General features: G+C 39.3%; 1 protein-coding gene across 1 annotated transcript in view; it reads right to left on the reverse strand.

Annotated features, from left to right (window-relative positions):
• LOC110889013 overlaps window positions 1-5,787 on the reverse strand; it is a 32,324-nt gene extending 26,537 nt beyond the window's left edge. The window contains exons 1-2 of the mRNA XM_035980243.1: window positions 4,876-5,787; window positions 4,749-4,796 (exon numbers count right to left, since the gene is read on the reverse strand). Coding sequence (XP_035836136.1) covers window positions 4,749-4,796; window positions 4,876-5,787 — 960 coding nt within the window. The remainder of the gene's footprint in view (window positions 1-4,748; window positions 4,797-4,875) is intronic.
• Between the last annotated feature and the right edge of the window lie 19,708 nt (window positions 5,788-25,495).

Below are 25,495 nucleotides of genomic sequence, written 5' to 3' on the forward strand. Positions count from 1 at the left end.
CCTCAACAACATACTTGTCCTCAAGTATTAAAATCTGGAAATCTCAAACGAAAATCCTCCAAAAACTCCCATGAAGCATCAGAAGCCGGCAACCCTGCCCAATGAACCAAAATCTTGATAGCCACCTTAGAATTTCTCTTAACCATCTTCCTGTCCAATATAGCCTGAGGTTGTAGGCTAAAACGTGGTGCCACAGGCAATGGTGTAGGAGCAACAAGGGAACTAGTAGCAGCTTTCAGCAAGGACACATGAAAAGTATGATGAATTTGAGCATCTGGTGGTAGGTCCAGCTTATAAGCAACTTTGCCCACCTTCTGAATAATCAGAAATGGTCTATAAAACTTAGGACTCGACTTAGTGTACCTGTTGGCCCTTAAAGTATATTGAACATACGGATGCAATTTCACAAACACCCATTGCCCCACATCAAAGTTCCAGTCTGATCTGTGCAAATCTGCTTGTTGCTTCATTCTATTCCTTGCCCTTGACTAATTGAACTTTAACACTTGCAGCACATTTTCTCTTTCCAAAAACAGTTGTTCCACAGAAGCCACAGTTGTATCATTGGGTATAAATGGAATATGTAAAGGTGGTATCATCACCATTCAACTAAAGATAAGAACTTGGGCCATTCCCTAGGAACTTCCATCACCATACACCTCAAACAAGTCTCCAAACACTTGTTTAGCACTTCTGTTTGCCCATTAGTTTGTGGGTGGTAAGAAGTAGACATGGCAGACACAATGCCTTGGAGTTTTAGAATTCTTGCCAAAAATTGCTCATGAATAATGTATCTCTATCAGATACTATTGTCTGTGGACATCCATGTAGTTTGAAAATATTATCCAAAAATAGTTGAGCTAGTTGAGGAGCTGAGTAAGGATGCATCAAAGGTAAAAAATGAGCATACTTAGTAAACCTGTCCACAATTACCCAAATGGATTCTTTCCCATTCACCTTAGGCAACCCAGAAATGAAATCCATGGTCAAATCACTGAAAATAGCTTGAGGAATAGGTAAGGCCTGCAGCAACCCAGGTGATGATATTGGCTCATATTTAGCTTTTAAACACACTTTGCACTATTTGATGAAATTTCTCACATCTTTAGAGCACCTTGACCAAGTAAAGTATAGTTTCATCTTCTTATAAGTAGGAATGAATCCAGAGTGCCCTCCAAGAGTTGAGCTGTGATAAAGTGTAATGATTTCCTGCCTTAATTGCTGATCACAACCAATCACAATCCTATTTTTCTTCAGCAACTTATGGCCATCCCAGACAAAATTCTTGACCAGTCTACCCTCAGTTAGTTCCTTGATTATAGCTTGCACATTAAGGTCAGATTCCCATGAGGCTTCAATTTTTTTCCATAATAAGGGTTCAACAACACTTAACCCCATCTGTAACAAACACATACCCTGCTTCCTTGACAATGCATCAGCTACCTTGTTTTCACACCCCTTTTTGTATTCTATCTCATAGTTATAACCCATCAGTTTTGACAGCCAAGTATGTTGCAAATGAGTAACAACCTTTTGTTCCAACAAATGTTTCAAACTTTTTTGGTCAGTTATGATGATGAACTTGTTGACGATCAAGTAATGATGCCAATTCTTAACTGCCATCAGAATTGCTAAAAGTTCGTTTTTATAAACAGATAAACTTTGATGTCAGGCTGACAAAGCCTTACTCATGTAAGCCAGTGGGTGTCCTTTTTGCATTAACACTGCCCCAATGCCCTTAGAAGATGCATCAGTTTCCAGAATAAAGGGGTCATTAAAGTTTGGTAAGGCTAACACAGGAGAGTGAATCAAGGCATTTTTGAGATTATTAAAGGCTTGAGTAGCTTCATCAGTCCACTTAAAAGCATCTTTCCTGAACAAATCAGTTAAAGGCTTAGCAATTGAACCAAAACCTTGAATAAAACGCCTGTAATACCCTACCAACCCAAGGAAGCCCCTCAATTGTTTGACTATTTCGGGAATAGGCCAATCTTTGATAGCCATTATCTTTGTTGGATCAGTTGAAACCCCTTCCCTTGATATGATATGCCCAAGTATTCAATTTTTGAACCAGCAAAAGAGCACTTAGACCTTTTAGCTACCAATGAATGTTGTCTAAACAACAGGAACACCTGTGACAAATCTTCCATATGCTGACTTATATCAGAACTGAACACTAAAATATCATCAAAGAATACAAGAACACACTTCCTTCCTGATAAGATCCTTAAAAACTGAATTCATCAAGGCTTGGAAAGTTGCTGGTGCATTAGTAAGGCCAAATGGCATTACTAAGAATTCGAATAACCCTTGATGGGTTCTAAAAGTTGTTTTGTGCACATCTTTATCATACATTCGAATTGATGATAACCTGCCCTTAAATCCAGTTTTGAAAAAATAGTGGCCCCATGCAATTCATCCAAAAGCTCTTTAATTAAAGGAATAGGATACCTGTTCTTAACGGTTGCATTGTTCAATTTCCTATAGTCAATGCACATCCTCCACGAACCATCTTTTTTTTAACCAAAACCACAGGAGATGCAAATGAACATTGACTTTCTCTGATTACTCCTGAGTCTAACATTTCCTGAGTCATCTTCTCTATAACATCTTTTTGCCCAACAGGATATCTATAAGCTTTTTGATTGATGGTAGTCTCTTCATATTGGTGAGAACAATTTTATGATCACATTTCCTTGAAGGAGGCAGCTAAGTAGGTTCTTGAAAAATGTCTTCAAACTGTATTAACATGGTTTGTATTGCAGCATCTTGTACAGTATCTTGTATTGTAGGTTCCAATTGATTCCTATCATTATTCTGATCTTGGATACTAAACAATTGACAATAAACCACAGCAGACTTTTTATTGATTAGATCAATGCACTTCTCAGCTGAACAAAGAGTAACTGTATTATTATTGTCCAGACCCTTCAACTCAAAAGCTAAATTGCCCACTTTAAACTTCATAGTCAGCTCTTTAAAGTTCCAACTAATATCATTAAGTTCCCTTAACCACTTTACCCCAAGGACCATATCATAACTACTCAAAGGAATTAAGAACATGTCAGCCTTAAACCATCTGCCTTGCATGACCCATTGGAGATTTTCACATAACTGCATACAGTCCAGTTTATTACCATCTGCTACTGTTATTTGCATAGAATTGATTGTTTTTGTGGGACACTTCAACTTAGCTGCCAAGTCTTGGTTAATGAAATTATGGGTTGAGCCTAAATCTATCAAGATTTGCAGCTGTCTAGTACCTATAGTGCCAATCACCCTCATTGTTGAAAAAGAAGGAATACCTGATATAGCATGCAAGGAAATTAAAGGATCTGTAGCCACTTGATTTGGCAGAACAATAGACTCAGATTCCTCTATCTCATCTTCTTCCCCATGAAGTTCAATTATGAAAAACTTTTTATTCTTGCACACATGAGTAGGAGTAAACTTCTCAATGCACCAAAAACATTCAACCGTAGCCCTTTTTGCATCTATTTCCTTACTTCTCACAGTTTTGTTCACCCCTTTACTTGTACTTGTTGACCCAACTGAGTTTGTATTCGAAGAGGGTAATAAGGGAATTTTGGAAGCACTTACAGGACCCTTCAAAAGAGACACAGTTTTTGTTGTTACTGAATGAGAATACCCTTTAGCCTTAATATTTGTAGAGTTTTGAATTCTAGCCAAGGAATAAGCTTTCTTCAAGGTTTCAGGTTTAAACAATCATACAGGACTGGCAATTGAATGTGCTAAACCATGTATGAATAGGCATACTGCTTGTGATTCATTGATGTTAGATACCTTGTTTAATAAGGTATCAAAAGCATCACAGTAATCTTGTCAATCTCCTGTTTGTTTGAGTGAAACAAGATCTTCTAAAGCATTTTCTACAAATGAATCTACAAACCTATGCACCACATCTTTCTTATATTCATCCCAAGGTATGTCTTTAATCGTGATTCCTCTGGCTTTCTTATATTCGCATCCTCTGGTGTTTCATCCACCATAAAGAAGTGTTCAGCCCTATATATCCACCCATCCACATCCGAACCATCAAATTTGGGAAATTCCAGCTTACAGAATCTAGTATTCATATGTGATCGGTCAGATTTCACATGTGTAATGACCATGTCATCATCCATTCCTTCTTTGTTTAACAACTTTTCTGTTAAAGTTGTCAAAGTTGACTGGATTACCGAATTCGATACCCTAAGGTCACAATTGTTGTGGTGAATTGCTGAATCATCTTTTCGTGTTCTTTAACAAGTTCTTCGAGTTCTTGATTTCGTGTTTTTGCTGCCATATTGTTTGAATTGAACGAACAATGATCTAATTCGATTGAATTGAAACGAATGAATGAAATTGATCGAACAAGTGATCAATCTCGTGGAATTGAAACGAATTTTGTGTTGAATTGATACAAGAACACAAAGATCGATGCTCTGATACCAATGTTGGACCTCAATTTTAGAGAGAGAAACACAAGAGAGAGAGAAGACCCAAAACCAAGCTAACTTCCATTAACATATTCAACCATTTATAACGGTATTACAATTATTACAAAACTAACACTAAGGTCCCTAAACTATTTCCAAATTTACATATTAGTCCCTGAACTACTACAAAACTTCTCAAAGTATTTTCTAATCTAACAGGTAAGTTCTCCATGAAAGTGGAGTCTCTGAAAGGAACCGTAATTGCTATTTTCCACAGTTATTTTATGGTAAAGAAATTAATTAGCTTACCTTCAAGTGGTTGGATGATGAACCTTCCATTGCAGCGTTCAAGCGTTCCTTTAATATGAATATTAATCACAATAATGAAAAAAAAAGGACATGTTGAAGAGAGGAGTCAAAGGACTGATGGTCTTACATATTTCTGTTGAACTTTTAACGCTTCCTCAAGTCTTGAGAGAACTTGGCTCATATCTGGGCGTTCTGATCGTTGCTCCTTTAAGCAACAATACGCTGTTTCACAAAAGATGTTCAATGAATGCAAGCTCATTTGGTTCCGTATATAGGGATAGATCAAATCGTCTATTTCTTTCTCTTCATAATGTGATCTAACCCATCGAGCAAAATACCAATTATCATTGTTTTCAATGGATGCTTCTCTCCCAAGCAAGACCTCATACAATAAAACACCAAATGAGAAGACGTCTGACTTATAAGTCAAACCTCCGATGCTTTCATATGTTGGGTCCATATACTGTAGTGACTTGGATGTCTTATTGGTACGGTGAAGTTGATCCTTAATAGATCTACCAGCAAATGCAAAACCATGTAACTTGGGTTCCCACTTGTCATCTAGTAAAATTTTTGAGCTCTTAATATTACCATGTATAATATTATGATCGTCTTCTGCATCATGATGAAGGTATTTCAATGCATGCGCAACGCGAACACATATATGCAATCTTTGCATCCAAGTGAGGGTTTGGTCACTCAGATGCTTGTCGAGACTTCCATTGGCCTCATACTTGTTTATGATGATATCCTCGTTTTTACAGATGGTAGACCTAAATGCAGAGACGATGTGTTCGTGCTTGAGATTTTCAGAAATTGCCAGCTCGTTATGCACAAGGCTTCTATCCGGACATTTCCGTGCAACAATATTGATCGAGTCCCTTGATTGGAAGAGTTTTCCTTTGTAAACCTTAAAAAACTCGCCTTGTTTGAGGAGATTTTCATGAGCAAAGTGGTTGGTGGCCTTTTCTATCTCTTCAAATGAGATATGTAACATAGCAAGAAGTCTAATCATGTCTTTGTTGGAAGAGGAAGACATGTCTGTGTTGATGATGACACCAAAAAAAAACTAACTAGCAACCAGCACCAGCACGGGATGGAACAGGTAGTAAAAAAGACATTTATCCGCTGCTTCTGTCACCACGAGTTTTTTACAGAAATAGTGCTCTTTTGGAAAAAAAAAATCACAAATATGCCATGCTCAAAAAAATTTCACAAGTAACGCCATTTCCATTTGGCGACTTTTGACGAGAAGTAGGGTGTGGCAGGGAATATTCAGGGAATGCAAACTTTAATCACTGGTTTCAGATAAAGTTCTTACAGGTTTCCATTCAAAATGGCAATTTTTTGAACATATCCAATCACAAGGCAAAGTTCTTACAAGAATCCATTCAAAATGGCGATTTCTGAAAGTGTATCCATTCAAAATGGCGATTTCTGAACATGTATCCATTAAGAATGGTGATTTTTTAATAAAGTTCTTACATGTTTCCAAAGCAAATGGGGATTTTTTGCCAATGAAGCCCAGCTCAGCTGGGTGGAGGTGTGAGGGTTTTACCCTCTGGTCACGGGTTCGATCCCGGGCTAGAGCGGTTTTCCCGCACGGGTGAGCTAAGGGGTCGACTACCAGCCGGTCGAAAGCTGGTGTGGGCTGGACCTTAGGGGGGGCCCGGGGGTCGATCCCGGGGGGCGGAGGTACTTCGTCTAGGTGTGTTCCGCTGAGCCATTCAAAAAAAAAAATGGGGATTTTTTAATAAAGTTCTTACATGTTTCCAAAGCAAATGGCATCTTACAAGATTCTTACATGATTCCATTGACATTGGCGATTTCTGCATATGATTCCAAACCAAATGGCGACTTTTGATAAAGTCTTACAAGATTCCCTTGTTATTCACAATTTCTAGTAATATCTCCAATGCAAATGGCGTTTTTTTATAAATTCCCAAAATCATTTGCGAGTTCATCAGTATTGTGTCTCCTTCCCTCTTATTTATTAATGGGGACCATTGTTCAAAAATTTCCCACCACATCTTCTTTTCTTAAAGATTCAGTTGCATTAATAATTTTTAAATTAAGTCTCCATTCCTTTTTTTTGAACAGCAATCACTTTATATATATATATAAAGAGCCAGCAAGCAACTGGGAGAACAAAAAACAAACAAAAACAAAGAAAAACAACAACCCAACAGACTATTACATCAGATCTACTACATCAAATAACACCCATTTCTCCCAAGAAGGCTTCATATTCTTCGCTCTATTGCAGACCCAAATAAAAGAATCTTCTTTGATGAATTCAACCGTCTTCATGATGGGGATGAATAGATCCTCAAACACTTTGACATTTCTAGCGCTCCAAATTCTCCAAACCGTGGCAATAACGACCATAGAAACCAACCGCTTCCAAGTGGCACTACCCGGACAATCTTTTATATACTTAACTAACTCTCCGAGCGAATCACATTGCGACGGGAAACTAATACGCAACCAAGACAAAACATTCCACCAAATACTTTTCGCCCAAAGACATCGGATGAAGATATGGTCTGAGCTTTCGATATCAAGCCCACACCTAGGGCAGTCCACCACCGGCAATGACACCCCCCTACGAACCAATCCTTCCCTCGAAGCAATACGGCCAAGGAGAGCCCGCCACAAGAGAATATTACCTTTACCGGGAGCCCAGCTGTTCCAAAGCAGCGCTGAATCGACCTCCGCGGACTCCACACGACTGCTTTCAAGATCCCGCCGAACCTGCTTAACCGAGAACCCCTCTTCAGCCGAAGATCGCCACTTCCAAACCCCATTCTCCTCTACAAGGTTTTGACTAAGGCTAATTCCAGCCTTGTCTAAGATCTTATCCATCTTTCCTATATCGTTCCATACCCCCGGGATTGTTTTCTTCAGCGGGATCAAAAGATTAGAGCTACTCTTATGAATCGAGCTAATCACTTTAGCCCATAACTGATTCGGATTCGACTTATATCTCCACCACCATTTCGTTAACATTGCTATATTGAAGTCTCTTATGTTCCCTACACCAAGACCGCCTTTTCTTTTAGAATTCATCATCACTTCCCAACGGACCCATCTCATCTTTTTTATCGACTCGGAAAATCCCCAAACAAAATCTCTACGGATCTTCTCCAATTTATTGATCACACATTTCGGGGCAACAAAAAGAGACAGAAAATACGAGGGAAGACTACCCAGAACCGATTTGGCCAGGGTGACTCTACCCGCAAGAGACAGGAACTTAGCCTTCCATTTTGATAATTTTGCTGAAAATTTCTTGATAACCGGATCCCAATACTTTGCTCTTTTCATATTGGCACCAATAGGGATGCCAAGGTAGGAGAACGGAAGCTTCCCAACTTCGCACTTTAACACATTAGCCAGCCGCAGTTTTTCTTCTTCATCAACCCCAAACCCATACAATTTGCTTTTTTGGAAGTTAACTTTTAGACCCGAAACCAAGTTCAACCATCGGAGAAGGCGACTTAGAGTAACCGCATTTTCAACCGACCAACGACCTAAAAAAAGGACATCATCTGCATAACATAAATGCGATAACAAGGGGCCATCATTAGGAATCTTAATCCCCTCATAGAGACCAGCATTCATCACTCTATTCATAAACAAAGAGATAATTTCCATCGCCATAATAAAGATAAAGGGGGACATAGGGTCACCCTGCCTCAACCCTCTTTTATACCTGAATTCCTCCGTTGGAGATCCGTTCACTAATATCGATCCTGTCCCAGAAGACAAACATCCTTTAATCCAACAGATCCACTTTTCAGGAAAGGCCATACATTCCATCAGAAAAAATAGGAACTTCCAGTTTATAGAATCGTAGGCTTTCTCGAAATCCACTTTAAAAATAAAGAGACCCTGTTTATTCTTCTTGGCCCAAGCGATCGTCTCACTGATGATTAACGGACTATCCAGGATATTTCTACCTCCTAAAAACGCCGACTGAGTCGGCGAAATTAGATCCCCTATGGCTACTTTCAAACGATTAGCCAAAACCTTCGAAATGATTTTATAAATGGACCCCACCAACGAAATTGGGCGAAAATTGGCTAGGGATTGGGGGTCTTTTTTCTTAGGAATTAACGCCACAAAAGAGGCGTTGCATCCTCTACTAATATCGCCGGTACTGTGAAAGTCTCTCATAACCCCCATAATTAGATGCTTTAGCTCCTTCCAGAATTTCTTGTAAAATTTCAGAGAAAAACCATCTGGGCCAGGAGATTTCCCCCCATCACAGCTATTAATAGCACTCCAAACCTCCACCTCAGAAAATTCTTCACAAAGCATCAACCTGTTTTGCTCCGAAATAGTGGGAAGCCCAACCCCGTTAAATTTCGGTCTTCGTCTTATCGGCTCCGAAAATTGCTTTTTAAACCACCCTTTGATCTGATTCTTCAGTTCCACCGGATCCGAAATAAAGGAGTTATTAAAATGAAGACCGTTGATTCTACTAGACGCAATATTAACGTTCAAAACTTTATGGAAAAACGAAGTGTTGTCATCACCGTATTTCAGCCAGTTTATTCTCGCCTTTTGTTGAATATTTTTAGCTTTAGCCATCTCCATCTTGTTTAGTCTGATTCTGAGATTAACCCGACTGCTTTTTTCCTCTACCGAAATCGTCCCATTAACCGCTTTATTCTCAATCTCGGCAATCTGAGCGGTAATCAGGTTCAGCTCCTGGCTTTGGGCTTTAATAACCTCCGTCCTCCATTTTTTGGTTTCGGATTTGATATTTTTAAGGATGCTGGCCAAAAGCACATCGTATCTACCCCCAAACCTCGGGGCATTCAAAACACTTTGAACTATACTGCCCATCTTTTGGTCCTCCAGCCAAGAATTAAACAGTTTAAACGGAATTGGACCGAAGTCCAGCGGGTTGCACACCAGGGAAATAGGGCAGTGATCTGACGCCCCTCTATCATGAACTTCAGCTTTGGCAACCGGCCACCGATTTAAGAAAGAATCGCAAACAAGGAATCTATCCAACTTGCTGAATTTAACATTAGCGTGGCCAGAAATAAAAGTAAACTTACCCCCAGACAAGGCATATTCGAAGAGAGCTGCACTAGATATAAATTCATTGAAAGCCTCCGAAGCTCCCCTGTCAAAGATCGAGTTCACTCTTTCGGATTCTTCACGGACTTCATTAAAGTCCCCGAATAAAACCCACATCCCGTCCCTTTGGGACATCAAATTCAGCAGCTCATCCCAAAGAATTCTCCGATTTCTGGCTTCATTAGGCGCATGAATATTTATCAAGTTCAGCCGTTCCTCAACACCTGCCAAAAAACCCGATATCATAAGAAATCGCTGGTTTTTCAGAGTATAATCATCGCTGAACCGGTCTGGGTCCCAAAGCAAAGCCAATCCCCCTGATCTGCCAACTGAATCAACCGTAGCCACTTTCAACTTCGTTTTATCCCAGAAACAACGAAGGTTATTCTCCGACATACCCGCCCGGTGAGTCTCTTGAATTCCAATAACATCCACTTTAAGATTCCTTTTAAGCTTCTTCACCCAATTGCCCTTGCAAACCGAGGACACTCCATTTATGTTAATCGACAAAAAATTCATTAGCAACCCAATAGATCCGATTCCCCATTGACCAACTTCCTCACATGATTCTCAAACCCATTTACTTCAATACCCAACACGATTCCCACTCCCAGAGTACCTGCAACCTCCCTTTCCAAAGCTTCGGCCCTACCCTCTTCGGCTGGATTGACATTCTCCACTTCCCCCCTAATTCGCCGATTCGAGATAGCCTCTTCCCCTCTATCTTGTTCAGTTTCCAGTCTAAAGATCTCTTCAATATTGAAAGGATCAGAATTTGATTCCTCACCTACCACCTTGTTGAGGTCTGGGGTTAAAAACTCCTGGGCTCCACCATCTTTAGCAGGCTTAAATTGATTGGGTCTCAGGGTTATGTAACTGGGCCGGGGGGACGCAGGCCCAATCTCACTAATGTCCACTCCTTCATCATTTAAATTATCCCCAAGGTTTTCAGTAGGGTCCATCTCCTCCCTGGGTTCGCTCTCCTTATTTAAAAGCTTATCTCTTTCTTCACTGACACTATTATTACTACATGCTACCTGTTCCGCCGCCTCTTGAACAACACCAACATCATTATTAGGCATATTGTCTCCAACATTGGGAACATAAATGGGAGAGAGATTACCCATGCACGTAGGACTCTGGAACTCACAAAACCCATCCGACTTCCCCTGCTCATGACTGTTCATATTACCGAATTCCGGCGAAAACCCCGGACTGACTTCTCCAACCGGACTGCCTACCTCTTCTGAACCCGAGCTAATCTCCTCTTCCTCCGAATGATCGTCTCTGAAGATTGAGGACTCCTCAATATCCTCCTTTTCCTCATCTTTCAAAAAATTCGGGACCCACTGGCCTGAAATTTCTTCTACCCAAATATTGATATTATGATCCTTCCAGGTTAATAGGAGCTCATCAGAAATTCTTTTGCCAGAGTTCACCAAAACCGCCACTCTTTCTTCTGCTAAATTCCCGTCGTTGGGAGAGGCTTCAGATTTGACCAGCAAACGACCATATCTTTCTCCTATCTTATTGAAAGTATGCCTATCCCAGAGAGAAGCAGGAACCCCAAGGATCTTGATCCAGGCCACCCTCTCAAAGATTGGAGGGGTTCCATCCCAAACATATAGTCTTGAGAACCTTTTTTCCCAAGACTCTACTTCTTCCCTTAAAAAGTCATTTGCTTCCTTCTCATCAATAAACTGAATAAGAACTTTGAGACCACCTAAGTAACTTAGGCTCAAACCTTCATGTAACAAATTCTTAAGATCATTCAGTATGTCAATATCTTTGGCCTCCCCCACCAAAGACTTCAGTTCGTTGCTTTTCTTTAAAACTGTGTTAATAGGAGGAAGCTCTAATGGCTTAGACTTGTGAATGGAGTGTGTATCGGAAAGTACCAGAAGTTGCATTAATATTGTGTCTCGTTTCCTCTAAATTTTTAAATTAAGTCTCCATTCAACTAAGTGTTGTAAGATTAAATATTTATTTATTTATATTTAATCTAGTAGTCATCATTATCATTTATATAATATAGATCAAAATATATAAAACCTATAATATAATTAGTTGGTAATTGTTGATAGGCCATATTACCCTAATTAACTAATTGGATTTCCCCTTGGGTGTATATAAGGAGATTACTAGAGAGGGATTAGGGTTAGACCCTCATAACATCACACTAAAATCGCCCCTCCTCTCTCTCCATTACTACGAGTTCTTCAACCCTAAAGAACTCGGTACTACCATCAAGAAAATACATCCTAAAGGGGAACCAGACCAATCTGACGAACATGACGTCTACTTCCCTCTCTGGTGTGGTGATTGACTAATCAGGTACGCACGTCTTATTTTATTGTTCATGATTGAATTTACATAATTAGGGTTTATGTTTTATCCATGTTTTTATGATATAATCAACAAGTGTTTACCAGAAGTTGTTGCCATTCTTAATGGAGTGTGTACCAGAAGTTGTCATTCTTAATGGAGTGTGTACCATAAATCTCCATTGTGAATGGAGTGTGTACCAGAAAGTACCAGAAATCGCCATTTTGAATGGAATCATGTTCAGAAATCGCCATTGTAAATGGCATGTTGTAAGAACTGTATCCGAAATTGCCATTTTGAATGGAAATGTACAAAAAATCGCCATTTTGAATGTAAACCTGTAAGAACTTTATCTAAAACCAATGATTAAAGCTTACTTGAATATTCCTTGTCATACCCTACTTCTCCTCAAAAGTCGCCATTTGAAATAGATATGGCATTACTTGTGAAGTTTTTGGGCATGGCATTATTTGTGAAAATGTGGTCCACAGCAACTTTTCGACCCCTCAGGGGCGAGGCTTTGTTTTTAGTAGATTCGGGTTTTCCATTCAGAAGGGGATGGCGGCGCAGTTTGTTGCCCGTCTACCTGCTATTCTTATGTAATTTGCCGTGTTGATTGGAATGAAAATTCAAATGTCTGTAAAAAAAAAGAGCACTATTTCTGCAAAAAACTCTGTCACCACCGCCGAAAACCCGTAAGATAAAAATCATGAAAAATTAAGGGGAAAATCGATTTTGAACTCAAAAAGTTATTCGGGTTACTTGAAATAAGCCCATACATTTCAACATTAACCTGAATGAATCAATAACCTACGCTACAGCCTACAATATTTGTTTTCAAATCCAAGAACATAAATCCCAAGCCAATAGATAATGATGGCAAACCGGAAGAAAAATGAAATGAAAACTACTAACCTTGAGATTCAACTGAGAAGGCGATGACAATGGTTCCAACAGCTGTAGTTTAGGTTTTACATAAACTTTTGTGGGATTTCAATACAAAACAATGTTTTGATTAACGGAGGCCGGTCTGGGTTCAGCTATATTAACGGTCATGTTACATGTGAATCGTTATGTCTCTCAAAAAATCGTCCGGTTCCGATCAGTTTGACGGTCACTGATTTGGTGGTCGGACGTGTATTTGTGAACTGAAGCAAGTCAATCTAATCGATTTGCTCAGAGCAAGAGTTAAAATAGTTCGGGAGACTGAAATTGAATCGCAAAAAAGATATGAAGAAAGGTAGATAAAGGTGAGGATATCGATAACATCTGTGGAAGAAAAGTAAGGGGTGGTATAAAAATGATGACAACCACTTCAAGGATTCTAGGATTCATCGGCGTTTTCTAGTATAAAAATGATGACAATTAGAAGGATTCTAGGATTCATCAATATACAATACAATTAAAATTTGAAGTTTTGGACTGAATTTATTAGTCAGCAAGCCCATTGTATTGCAAATAGGTTGAAAGTAGTTGGCACTTGGGGATAAAACTATATAAAATTTTATATTTTTTTGTCATAATTTTGTCCAAAAGGTTATAAGTTTTGTGACAAAATTGATACAGATGCTTATTGTGTGGCAGTTTTGTCGGAAAATTGCGAAAAAGTCTGTTTTTTTTTTTGGTCAAAAAATTATAGGAAAATTGTAACAAAAATTGAGTTGTGGGAAATTAATATGAAACTTTTGTAGGAAAAAATGTAGTTTTCTAATAGTGTTACTTCTTCGGACCTTACGTAGAACGGTTCCATACTTTGGGCACCCCACCCTTTCTTCATGTCATAGCCTCTTTCTCCACGTAGCAGCCACCACTATGCGTTAGCTCCCATAAAATTGTTTTGGATCAAAAGCAACCTTCACTATAGATTAGATCTTCAGCAGTGGTGGTTCTAGCCAAAGACCTAGAAAACTTATCAGAATTTTAAGTGCTGGCTAGCGAAAAGAATAAAATGGTGACGGGTGAACAAAGTGTTTAATTGTACTAAAGATAGTAATTTCTAAACACCTGAATCAAAACTGTAATCTAATCATCCCAAAAAAAGGTATTAGGTTGTGTGTAGTGGTGTGACACCCATGTTACATCAGCCCTGGGGGGCTAAACACCGTCCCAATGGGGCGTTAATGGCTCAGCGCATTACTGTGGTAAGGAGCGCGGCTTTGAAATAGCTGGATATTTGTGTGGACCCCATGCAACAACCAATAAAATCATCCTATGTGGAGTTGCACATTTTTCCAATACACCCATTCTTAGAATGTAATTGCCACATTTATTCTCATTGTTTCTCAAAAGAGATTTAAAAATAATACCTAGGTTTTTCAATGTGATGCAAAACATTTTAACCCAATCATAATTCATACAAACATTTTTTAAACGATTTATAACAAGAGCCAAACTATCTACACACCTTGGTTGGCTATCTAAACACTTAGGGTTTACCTACGCTGCGTATAGACCTATACGCAGCGTATAGGGTTACCTCTATACGCTGCATGTAGAGCTATACTCAGCGTATATAAACCATGGATTTCAGAGCCTTATCAGCAATCATTGCACAGAAAACAAGGGTTTATATACCCTGCGTATAGAGCTATACTCAGCGTATATAACCCATCAGTTTTTTTTTCGCTATTTTGATGTGTTTGTCTTATAAATACTCACTCGGTTCCAACATTAAATCGCTTGAACTATATAATCGTTAAAGTTATACAAATAATATTATATAACGTTAAATTGTTTTGGAAAACGTATATACAGTTCGAATATACTACACTATACGATACAATAATATACGATACGATATAACGCCCGTATAGGCCTATAGGTGTAGTATATGTCCCGTATAGGCCTATAGGCCTATACGATACGATGCAACACGATACGATACTACAGGATACCATACAACACTCGTATAAGCATATAGACGTAGCATAGGTCCCTTATAGGCCTATAAGTGTGGTTTAGGTCCCGTATAGGCCTATAGGCATATAAAAGGCCTACATGGAACCTATACGAGACTTATACTATACACTATACGATACGATGCAACACGATATGATACGATACTATAGGATACCATACAACACTCGTATAAGCCTATAGATGTAGTATTGGTCCCTTATAGGCCTATAGGTGTGATTTAGGTCCCGTGTAGGCCTATAGGCATATACAAGACCTACATGGAACCTATACGAGACTTATATTATACACTATACGAAATAATGCAACACGATACGATACTATAGGATACCATGCAACACTCGTATAAGCCTATAGATGTGGTATAGGTCCCTTATAGGCCTATAGGTGTGGTTTAGGTCCCGTGTAGGCCTATAGGCATATACAAGGCCTACATGGAACCTATACAAGACTTATACTATATACTATACGATACGATGCAACATGATACTATACTATACGATATGATATAACACCCGTATAGGCCTATAAGTGTGGTTTAGGTCCCGTATAGGCCTATTGGTATGGTTTAGGTCCCGTGTAGGCCTATAGGCATATACCTGACCTATATGAGACTTATACGCGACTTATACGAGACTTATACTATACACTATACGATATGATACAATGCAATACGATACGACACTATAGTATAGGTCCCGTATAGGCCTATTCGACTTGGATGATTTTGTTCGTTCTTGGCCAAGACTACCCGCTGGGCCTGAAGATCCATCAATGGAACCGGAACCCATTTGGAATGTGATCTCACAATCTCCCCTGCCGGCAAGTGGCGAAATGTTTTCCTATTGTAGTTTTTTTTAGTCTTTTAGGGCGGTCTTGATAATATCAGCCTCATCCTCATCTGATCCACTAGGCCAATTGAGAGATTACATAATTTAAATTAAACATTTCATAATTTACATTTTAATAAAAATGTAACATACTTATTTACCTTTTGAACGTATCATGTATTGAACTGACTAATTATTCTATTTAATTTCGCCCACTTTTAATAACTCGTCTATTTAATTTTGTTTGTTGATTTTTGACCCTACGGCCTTTAGAAATATGTAAGAAAGCCTTAGATATAGCTACTTCCTCATCTTGCATCCATCTTTTTTTTAGGCCGGTTTCCACGAGTATCTTCCATTTTTGATTCTTAGTCTTTTACTTCATCAAACTCTTCTTGTTCATCAGCATCATCTTCTTCTTCAATCGAGCATCATCTTCTTCTTCAATCGAATTGGTAGGTAATTCAAATGTCGGGTTACATAATGGTAGGTTTGGTATTTTGGGGTTGGTTCGTGATACGCGAAACAGTCAATAAGTTGTTTGTCCACCTAATTTGGATTTGAAGTGAAATGACTGGTTGCGATTTAGGTTGGCATGTTGGGTTGGTTGTTGAATTGTGGATATTGGTTTGGAAACGGTTGGGTTGGTAACTGTTTGTCTACAAAGATGAAATCTATTCGATTATCCTAGATTAGCACGGATATTTGGCCTAATTTTTCTTTAAAGCCGATATTGTTTTGCTTGAACCCTGCATTTGTTTTTTCTAAAGTTTGTTGTTGCAGTGTCTTTATAAACGGTGAAATGTGTGTGAAATTGTTTAAGATACAAATGTTTTTTTTTTACTATTTTTTTTTAAATTTAACGGTCATGAGACCATTGTCCAACGACTATCTCTCCTCCACGATCGTGATGTCCACCATGCTACTCTTCATCACTACGGTGATTGGGGGTTGTTGTGGCGGTGTGATCATGCCACCACGATTCCACCACCATGACACACCCCTTCCCCCTAATAAACAAACGGAGTTAGTGAAATAACAAGAATTGGGAACCTTCGGGCAAGATGCATTTTTTTTGTTGAACGAAATTGGTAAAAGTGACCAAACATCAGGGACGGAAATAATAGTTTACTCAATTGACTATTATACCCTTATGAACTTAAAAAACTAATCAATGAACAAAATAAAACAATTAAATTCCCAATCGTCAACCTTTTTCTTCTTCCCAACCCTATGTAGACAGGGTTAATACTTTTTTCACACCCCCTCTTCATGTCGTGATCCCTATCTCCAAATAGCAGCCACCACTAGGTGCTAGTCCCCATCAAATTGTTTTGGGTCAACAACAACATTCACTGTAGATTCGACCGCCACTAGTGGTGGATCTAGCCAAAGTTTCACCTATAATAACTTTTAGCGCTGGCCAGTGAAAAGAATAACTTTTATAAGGAACGCATGAAAAACTTAGACGACAAAATAAGCAAACCTAAAGAATTTCAGGAGGGGGATCATGTGCTCTTGTTTAACTCAAGACTTCGGTTATTTCCCGGAAAACTCAAGTCAAGGTGGTTATGGCCATTTTCCATTACCCAAATCTTTCCACATGGCGCCGTAGAAATTAAGGTGTTGTTTGTTTTTTCTGCGGGAAAAGGTCTGCAGTCTGCGGACCACATCTGCAGGCATCTGCAGGAGAAGAGGTGGACCAAATGTCTGCAGTCTGCAAGGAGAATAGGGTTTGTTTTTTTATATATATAAAAACATCTTCTCACACTAAACACACACACAACACACACTATCTCTCTCTCTCTGATCTCTCTATCTCTTTGCCTCCCTCTACCAGCACAACCACCGTCCACCCCCACCACAACCAACCACTACCACTTCAGCCACCACTTCAGCCAAACACCACCACTTCAGCCGCCGTCAACCAACATAAAAACGAAACCTTCGATTTGGGGGTTTCTGAAGAGAGAGAGAGAGATCGAGGGAGAAGAGAGCGGTGGTGGTTATGATTGACGGCCATGGCTTCGATTTGGGGGTTTCTGAAGAGAGAGAGAGAGAGAGAGAGATCGACGGTAGGATTGACGGTGGTGGTTATGATTTCAGAGGTGGAGGTGGTGATTGTTGAAGGTGGAGGTGATGGGTGTCGGAGGTGTGATGGTGGTAGCGGATGGAGGTGTTGGAGGAGGTGGAGGTGTCGGAGGAGGTTGTGGTGGTGCAGGTGGTGGCGGATGGAAGCGTCTGGCGGATTTGGGGATTGACGGTGACGATTTAGGGAGCAGGGGTGGGAGGTGGTGGCGGAGTGGAGGTGGGCGGCGGAGGTGGAGGTGGTGGCAGAGGAGGTGGTGTATGGAGGGAGAAGAGGAGAAGGTTAAAAGAGGGAGAAGAGGTGTGCAGACCTTAGAAGACAAGGTTCAATGTCTGTTTGAAGCAGAGGTCTCGCAGACCTTTTAAAAAAGGTCTGCGAGAAAACAAACAAGCTGCAGACCCATACGTCTGCGCGTGGTCTGCGCGGCGCAGACATAAGAGGTTCTGAAGTGCTTCTATCAAAAAACAAACACCACCTAAGCCTCCAAACGGTGAACCTTTCAAGGTGAACAGAAAAAGGCTTAAGCTTACATAGGCTTTCTTGAGGATGAGGAAGTTGAAATAACACTCTAAGAGGTAGATAAGTGATTAGGGAGCAATCAAACATTAATTGTAAATATGCATGTTTTTCTTTTTAATTATCTTGTAGGTACATTTGGAGAGCATCATCCTTGAGATTAGGCGAGAAACAGGTAAATACCAAAAAGGGAACCCTAAGAAACGGTCACGCACACGTGCACAATACAAAACTTGTTACTAGCACTCTGACCACGGGGTTGTGGTATGCCCCATGCCCAAATGCCCAGTAACCAAAAAAATTAATAAGAGAGCCATGGGGCCGTGGCAGATCTGCAGACAGGGTATAAAAACCCTGTTCTTCACTTTTTAAACACAAACCAGAGAATGTGAGAATGTACGAGTGGCGATCAAGCGCGCTATAGGAACCCCATGTGCTTTATGTGGGTGTTAGGAGAGACCTGAGGACATGCACACCATTTGAACCGTCTACTCTGCCTCCCCGAAGCAAACCAGGGTCTAATTTAGTTGGCGAAATAGGAGATAGGAGCCGTATTAGCGACTTCTTCCTTGGTGTTTCGGAAAGTGGATTCTAATTGTTATTAAGAACAACGAAGTGTGTTTTCCAATTTGCTGCACAGTACACGAGTGTTTTAGTGTAATCTTTTGTTTTAATTTATTGTTCTTATTCAAGATATAAGGTAATCTTTTATGTGTAATTAATTGGTTTTGTAGACCTTTTGTTGATGCATTTTTTTGTGTGTCTGTTACTAGTCTTGTAATTATGTGTATTTTGTATGGTCTTTATCAGTTATCGAGTCTGTATTCGCAGTCGACCAAGTCGGATATCCTCCTATCCGCTTGTGTCTGACTTGTTTGTCTCCTAGTTTATGTATTGGTCGTAAAACTATGCATGTTGCATGTTAAGGGTATATCTGTCTTTATGCTTGTGTGTTTGTGCCTTCTGTTTCTGCAATCTGTTATGCAGAAACAGTCATCTGTTTGCAGCCCTTGGCGAAACACTCTGTTTCGTCAAATACATGTCGACGAAACAGGATTAGTGTTAATTGTTTCTGTTTCGTCAAGGTGGTCAACGAATCACATGTGATTCGTTGACTGTTGGGCTTGGTTGTTGGGCTTTATTGTGTTTCGTCGGCCCAGGTTGTGTTTCGTCAAGCTTTTCAGCCCATCTGCTATATAAGGCACAGATAGTTCACAGTTTAGTCTTAGAGATGAGAGAATACCCTGAAGTTCACTTGGTGTAAACTGTGTTTGTATCAGTTGTGCATTCTCATCCAGTTAATCAAACGATTGTGTTTCTTTGGTTAACCAGTGTCTTTACTTTGTTCTATGTTTGATTTGGCTTAGTTAAGTGGATTCCGCACACTTAACTTTGTTTGTTATAAACAAGGATTTTGTGGTGAAAATCGATCCTCCGATTTAGGGACCTACAAGTGGTATCAGAGCCGTGGCTCTTATCCTTGTTTAAAATCAAACATAGTTCGGGTTGTTTAACAAGTATTGGTGTTTTTCTCAGAATTTGGTTCTTAAAACTTAATATTTTTCTGAAAAAGGCTTCTTAAACTCTTGACTGTTTTGTGTTTTTGCTAAAATTTTAGTGAAAACCTTGCTTGTTTGTGTGTTTACATATTTACAAGTTGGTTTTTGTTGAAAATTTTAGTCAAGGTTGGTTTTGGAAATTATCAGTTCATCCGTCTGTTATTGGGCTCTTCATATCTTCATAATATATTCAAACTGTTCTTGTTAAAGTATCTTTTTAATCTAAAAGATAAGGTTGCTTGTTTTTGGAAAGTGTTTGACCATCCCCTATTACCCACCATACTTCTAAGTTGGTAAGAAAAGCAGGTTGAAAATCGTGTGACTTGACAGACTGTGTATAAACAATTCACCAACCCTTACCAACCTCTGACAACCTTTTTGACGAATCAGATTTCAACGAAACACAAAGTCAACGAAACAGAATAGCATCTCGCCAAAGGTCTCTTTGACGAAACTGAAAAGTGTTTCGCCAATGATCCCTTCGACGAATCAAAAGCAATTCGCCAAAGGTCCCTTCGACGAATCAAAGGCTGTTTCGCCAAAGGTCCCTTTGACGAATCAGACATCTGTTTCTTCAAACTTCTTTGAAGAAACAAGATCTGTTTCGTCACCTGTTGTTTCGTCAAAACATATTTCTGTTTGGTCGTGAAAGTTGTAATTTTTCAACAGAAGGTTTACAAGTTCATCATAACAGTGTGTTTTCAAGTGTTTGTTCAGGTTTTCCACTAGTAGTCATCAAAAATGAGTTGTACAAGTCCTTGGGACTGGAGTACAGACCCACAGCCCGGCCAAGATCAAACTTCCGCGGCAGCATGGGCGAGAAGTATGTTTCCACAACCAGCGATCAGTGCAAGTCAATGGGCGTTGGTATCCAATCAAAGTCAAAGTATTCAAAATCTTCTGCTTAGCGAAAGTGAAACGGGCAGCAACAATCGTCCACCAAAGTTGAACCATATGAACGATTTTCCATCATGGAAAAGCCGCTTTCACACATATGTTCAAGGGCAAAGCACCGAACTTTGGACGTGTTTCATCAATGCATTCAATCCTAATCTGGAAGTTGCGGCATCCACTTCGGCGGGTTATGCTAATATGCTTGAAGATGAAAAGAAAGCCTATGACTTGGAGAAAAAGGCTTTTGCAATTCTTACACAAGCGCTCACCAAAGAAATTTATCATCAGTTCTCTTACTGCAAAGACACGAAAACTTTATGGGAGGCTTTAGTAGCAAGAGGAGAAGGCAATGCAGCTGCTCGAAAATCTCGCCATGATTTGTTAAAGAAAGAATTTGAATCATTTCAGTTTTTGGAAAATGAGACTCTAAATGATATGACTACACGTTTTTATCACTTGATTAGTGAAATGTTTGCTTATGATGTTATAGCTTCTCAACAGGAAATGGTGACTAGATTTGCTGATGCTCTACCTCCAAAGTGGAGTTCATTTATTGAACTGCTGAAGCATACGGGTACTCTGAATACAGTCAACATCTATGAATTCATTCAAAAGCTGGAACACAAGAATGATGAAGAAATCCGGAAAGCTAAACGAGTTCCTGCTCCTCAAAATACAGAAATGTATCTTCCTGGTTTCGATGCCTTGGCCAGATCCGCTGCTGCTCAGCAATCAAAATTGCAAACGACATTTGTGTCCAATACAAGTTCCTTTCCGTTTCCTCAGTCAGCTCCTCCACCGGTTTTTGATCCAAGGGCTTATATTCCAACACTACAACCTCCACCTCAAGTTAATCCCGCACAACCTCAATTCGATCCGAGGGCTTACATTCCTGTCCCATCACAACCACAACCACAAGTCCAACCACAACAACAAGCTCATTATACCAACAATCCTCAACCTTAAAACCCTAACACTATCCGAGTCGACACTTCAAAACTTTCTCAAGTTAGCATTGAAGTAGCAAAGGAGCATATGGAACTTATCAATACAATGGTCAGTGCTTATTGCGGTTTGGTAGCAGGTCAGATTGGAAACATCAACATGACTCACGAAGATTATCAACAGATCGACAAGGATGAAATGGAGTTGATGGATATCAAATGGGCTTTTGCTAGTGCAATTAGAAGGGCAAAAGACTTCATGGCTCGAACTGGAAGAACTTCGTTGGAAGGGAAGAAAGATACGAAGTATGGGTTTGATATAAATGCTGTCACATGCTTCAATTGTGGCGAGAAAGGGCACTTCAAACGTGAGTGCACCCGACCGACTAAACAAGGCAATCATAACCCATTCAGAAACCAGACGAGTACTTCAAATGTGAATGCCCAACAAGAGAATCGTGACAGAAGGATTGTGGCAGTCAACAACAATCAGAGCCAGTCCGGACCATCAAATCCCAATCGGGCTTTGACTGTTCAAGCTGATGAAGGATGTGACTGGTCAGTACAGTTTGGGGAAGGTGATCAAGGAGGTGGAACAGCATGTTATGCAAAGATTATCAATCACATCAAGCATGTTCATAAGGAAGAGTTTTCTGAAAGTGACGACAGTTCTGGTTATTCTGGGAGTTATGATGAAGAAGGTTCTATTTCTGGGGATAATCAATCTGAGCCTGATGTGAAGGAGGAAGCAGGGTCTGATGTTCAAGATTTATTAAATGAAGCTGAGGAGTTAAAATGTCAGAAATTAGTTCTGATCAAGAAGGCTGCTGCTGTATCTAAGGAAATGGAGAAATTCTTTTCTGAAGATGGATCTTTTTCTTTTCAAACAGTCTTTATGGCAAATGTCTCAGCCTCTTCGAGTCAGGTAAATACTGAAACTCCTGCTCCTATTGTTTGTAAATCATGTGCAGATATGAAGCTTGAGTCAGAAAAGCTTCATAGTCATAATCAAAATTTGGTTGTTGAACTATCTAAATGCAAAGAGGCAAATATGGCTTTAACCTGGAACGAAAAAGAATTTAAATCTGTAATCGAAACATTAAAGAAAAGCGTGTCCGCAGTGAACAAAGTGGTTTACCATAAACAAGTGAGTATAAATGAGTACATAAATATTGTTGAGGAAACCAAAAAGCAACTAGCCATTGCCAAGTGCGAACATGATGCAATCAAACAGAAATTGGAAAGTTATTCTAACTCCCGATTTGTGCTTGATCACATCATTGATGTTCAACAACTGAAAGGAAACAAGAAAGGCGTAGGGTATGAGAAGTGTCTGCCCCCTTTGAGGCATAATTATACCAAAATGCCTGATAAAGAGGATATGCCTCGGTATGAACCCAGTGTATCTCTTAATTTTGAGGAATTTTCTACTGGCCTAGGGTTCAAACCGGACAATTCCTCAAACACATCCTCTAAGCAACAAGAAACCTCAACATCCATGAAACAAAGTCCTCCAATTATCGAGGACTATGAGTCATCGGATGATGAATCAGAATTGGATGTAAGTGATCATGATAAATCACTTGACAAGATGAAAGGAGTAGTAATTCCACTTGAGAATCACATCCTTTGTGATCCTGAGACTCCTGCTGTTCCATCAGTCGTCAAACAAGTGATAGATCCTATTAAAGTTGACAAGACGTCTGTGTCTGCTGTTAAGAGCGGTACTGTGTTGTATACGTTGGTTGGTGGTGATAAAATCTACTCAGATCGCGATTTTCCAATTGAAAATGTCAATCAATCTTTGATTGATAAAGTCTTTGAAGATAACACAAACAAATTTTTGGGAAAAACACTTCCGGGAATTGTTGTAACACAATGTGATCCAATTCCTAAGGCTGAGATCAGAAAACAGTTTGGAAATCAAAAATCACTAACCACTCAACAACCTAGTGCTTCTAATGGTAAACAACCTGTCAAGCGAGCTCAAAAGCCTAATGTCTCTCAAATGAAATCTAAAACGAAAGGAGCTCGGTTTCAAAAGAAAGTGAAAGATGTCAAATTCGTGTCATCCAAGGGTACTGATAAGATTGAGACTTTTGAGAACAAATCAAACACCGATTTTGTACAACAAGTCACGATCTTAAAACGTAACAGTGATAACAATTACACTCAACATACAAACGGGTGTGATGAAAAGGTTAGTACCTCAGGTTCCACGGGTTCGACATCTTGTGGTCAATCAAATTCTCCTAAATTTGTGGAAAGGAGAACATGCTTTAAATGTGGAGAGTTTGGGCATATCATTAAAAATTGCTCAAACACTCCAAAGGATAAATTTGTTGAGAAAGCACCACCTAAAAAAGTTTATCCTCAACGTCATTCAGTTTCACCAAAACATGATAAAAGAACAGTTAAAGAACACGAACCCCGACCCCATCCTGGCCGGAATCGGTGCCGTGAGCAGTCCAGTGGTACCGGTGATTATTTTGAAAAACATTGCAGCGGAAATTTCATCAGGACCGTGAGTTAGGAAAAATATCAGAGTTTAGAAACACCGGATTTTATTTAAAAAGATGGAATAAATTCCATGTTTTACAAAGGTAGCTTTTAATAAAAACAATATTTCTTAATTTGAAAATAAGCCACTTCTTGAAGTCCTTCAGTGTCGGATCCAATCCTTACTCCAATCTATTGTAATTACCTGAAACGCGTTTTAAAAAGATTTTGTCAGCGGGAAATACTGAGTGAATTATTCTAGTTGCTGAAAATGACACATTTATTATAATTCACAGTGTTAAGATCTTTTACAATGTTTCTGATATCAACCAACTACCCACAGTACTTTACCACTCGACCCATTGGCCCACCTGTCCAATGGTGTCTGTGATTATGGTCATATCACCCAATGGCTGCCCCAATGGTGACGATTATCAAGTAATGTGCACAATACCCCACATACCGGCTGTAATTTGGTGATTACATAAACTTAATCACTGTAAGTTATAATTCTGAAAATAATTTGGAGTATTGTAAAACATTTAACAGCTCACAAACGGTGAGAAAAGAGTTTATAAAAGAAGAATAACTCACAAATCAGCATGCAGGATTGAGTTAACAAACTTCCTGATTCTACTTCTTCCGATAATTAGGCATGCACTTTATTATTCTGGATCTTCTGATGATTTAATAGTTTGTTTGATTGTAAGGGTGTAGTTGGGAGTATTCTTGGTAGTTAAATACATAGTTTAACAGAATGGAATACGTATTGGTGTAGAACCCAAATCAAACCTTAACGGTAGTCATGAGATTCGAATCTTAACGAATTTCACAAAAACCGGGTTAATGATCAATACAGCTTTTACGATAATTCATGAGATCAAATTCTCACAATGAACGATAAAGTGCAATACTTCAACTCATTCATCGAATTAACGACAAACGACAAAGTATAATCTCACAATGAACGATAAAGTGCAATACTTCAACTCATTCATCGAATTAACGACAAACGACAAAGTATAATACTTCAACTCATTTATCGAATTAACGACAAACGACAAAGTATAATACTTCAACT

Source organism: Helianthus annuus, chromosome 11 (genome assembly GCF_002127325.2).
Source record: "Helianthus annuus cultivar XRQ/B chromosome 11, HanXRQr2.0-SUNRISE, whole genome shotgun sequence".
NCBI lineage: Eukaryota > Viridiplantae > Streptophyta > Magnoliopsida > Asterales > Asteraceae > Helianthus > Helianthus annuus.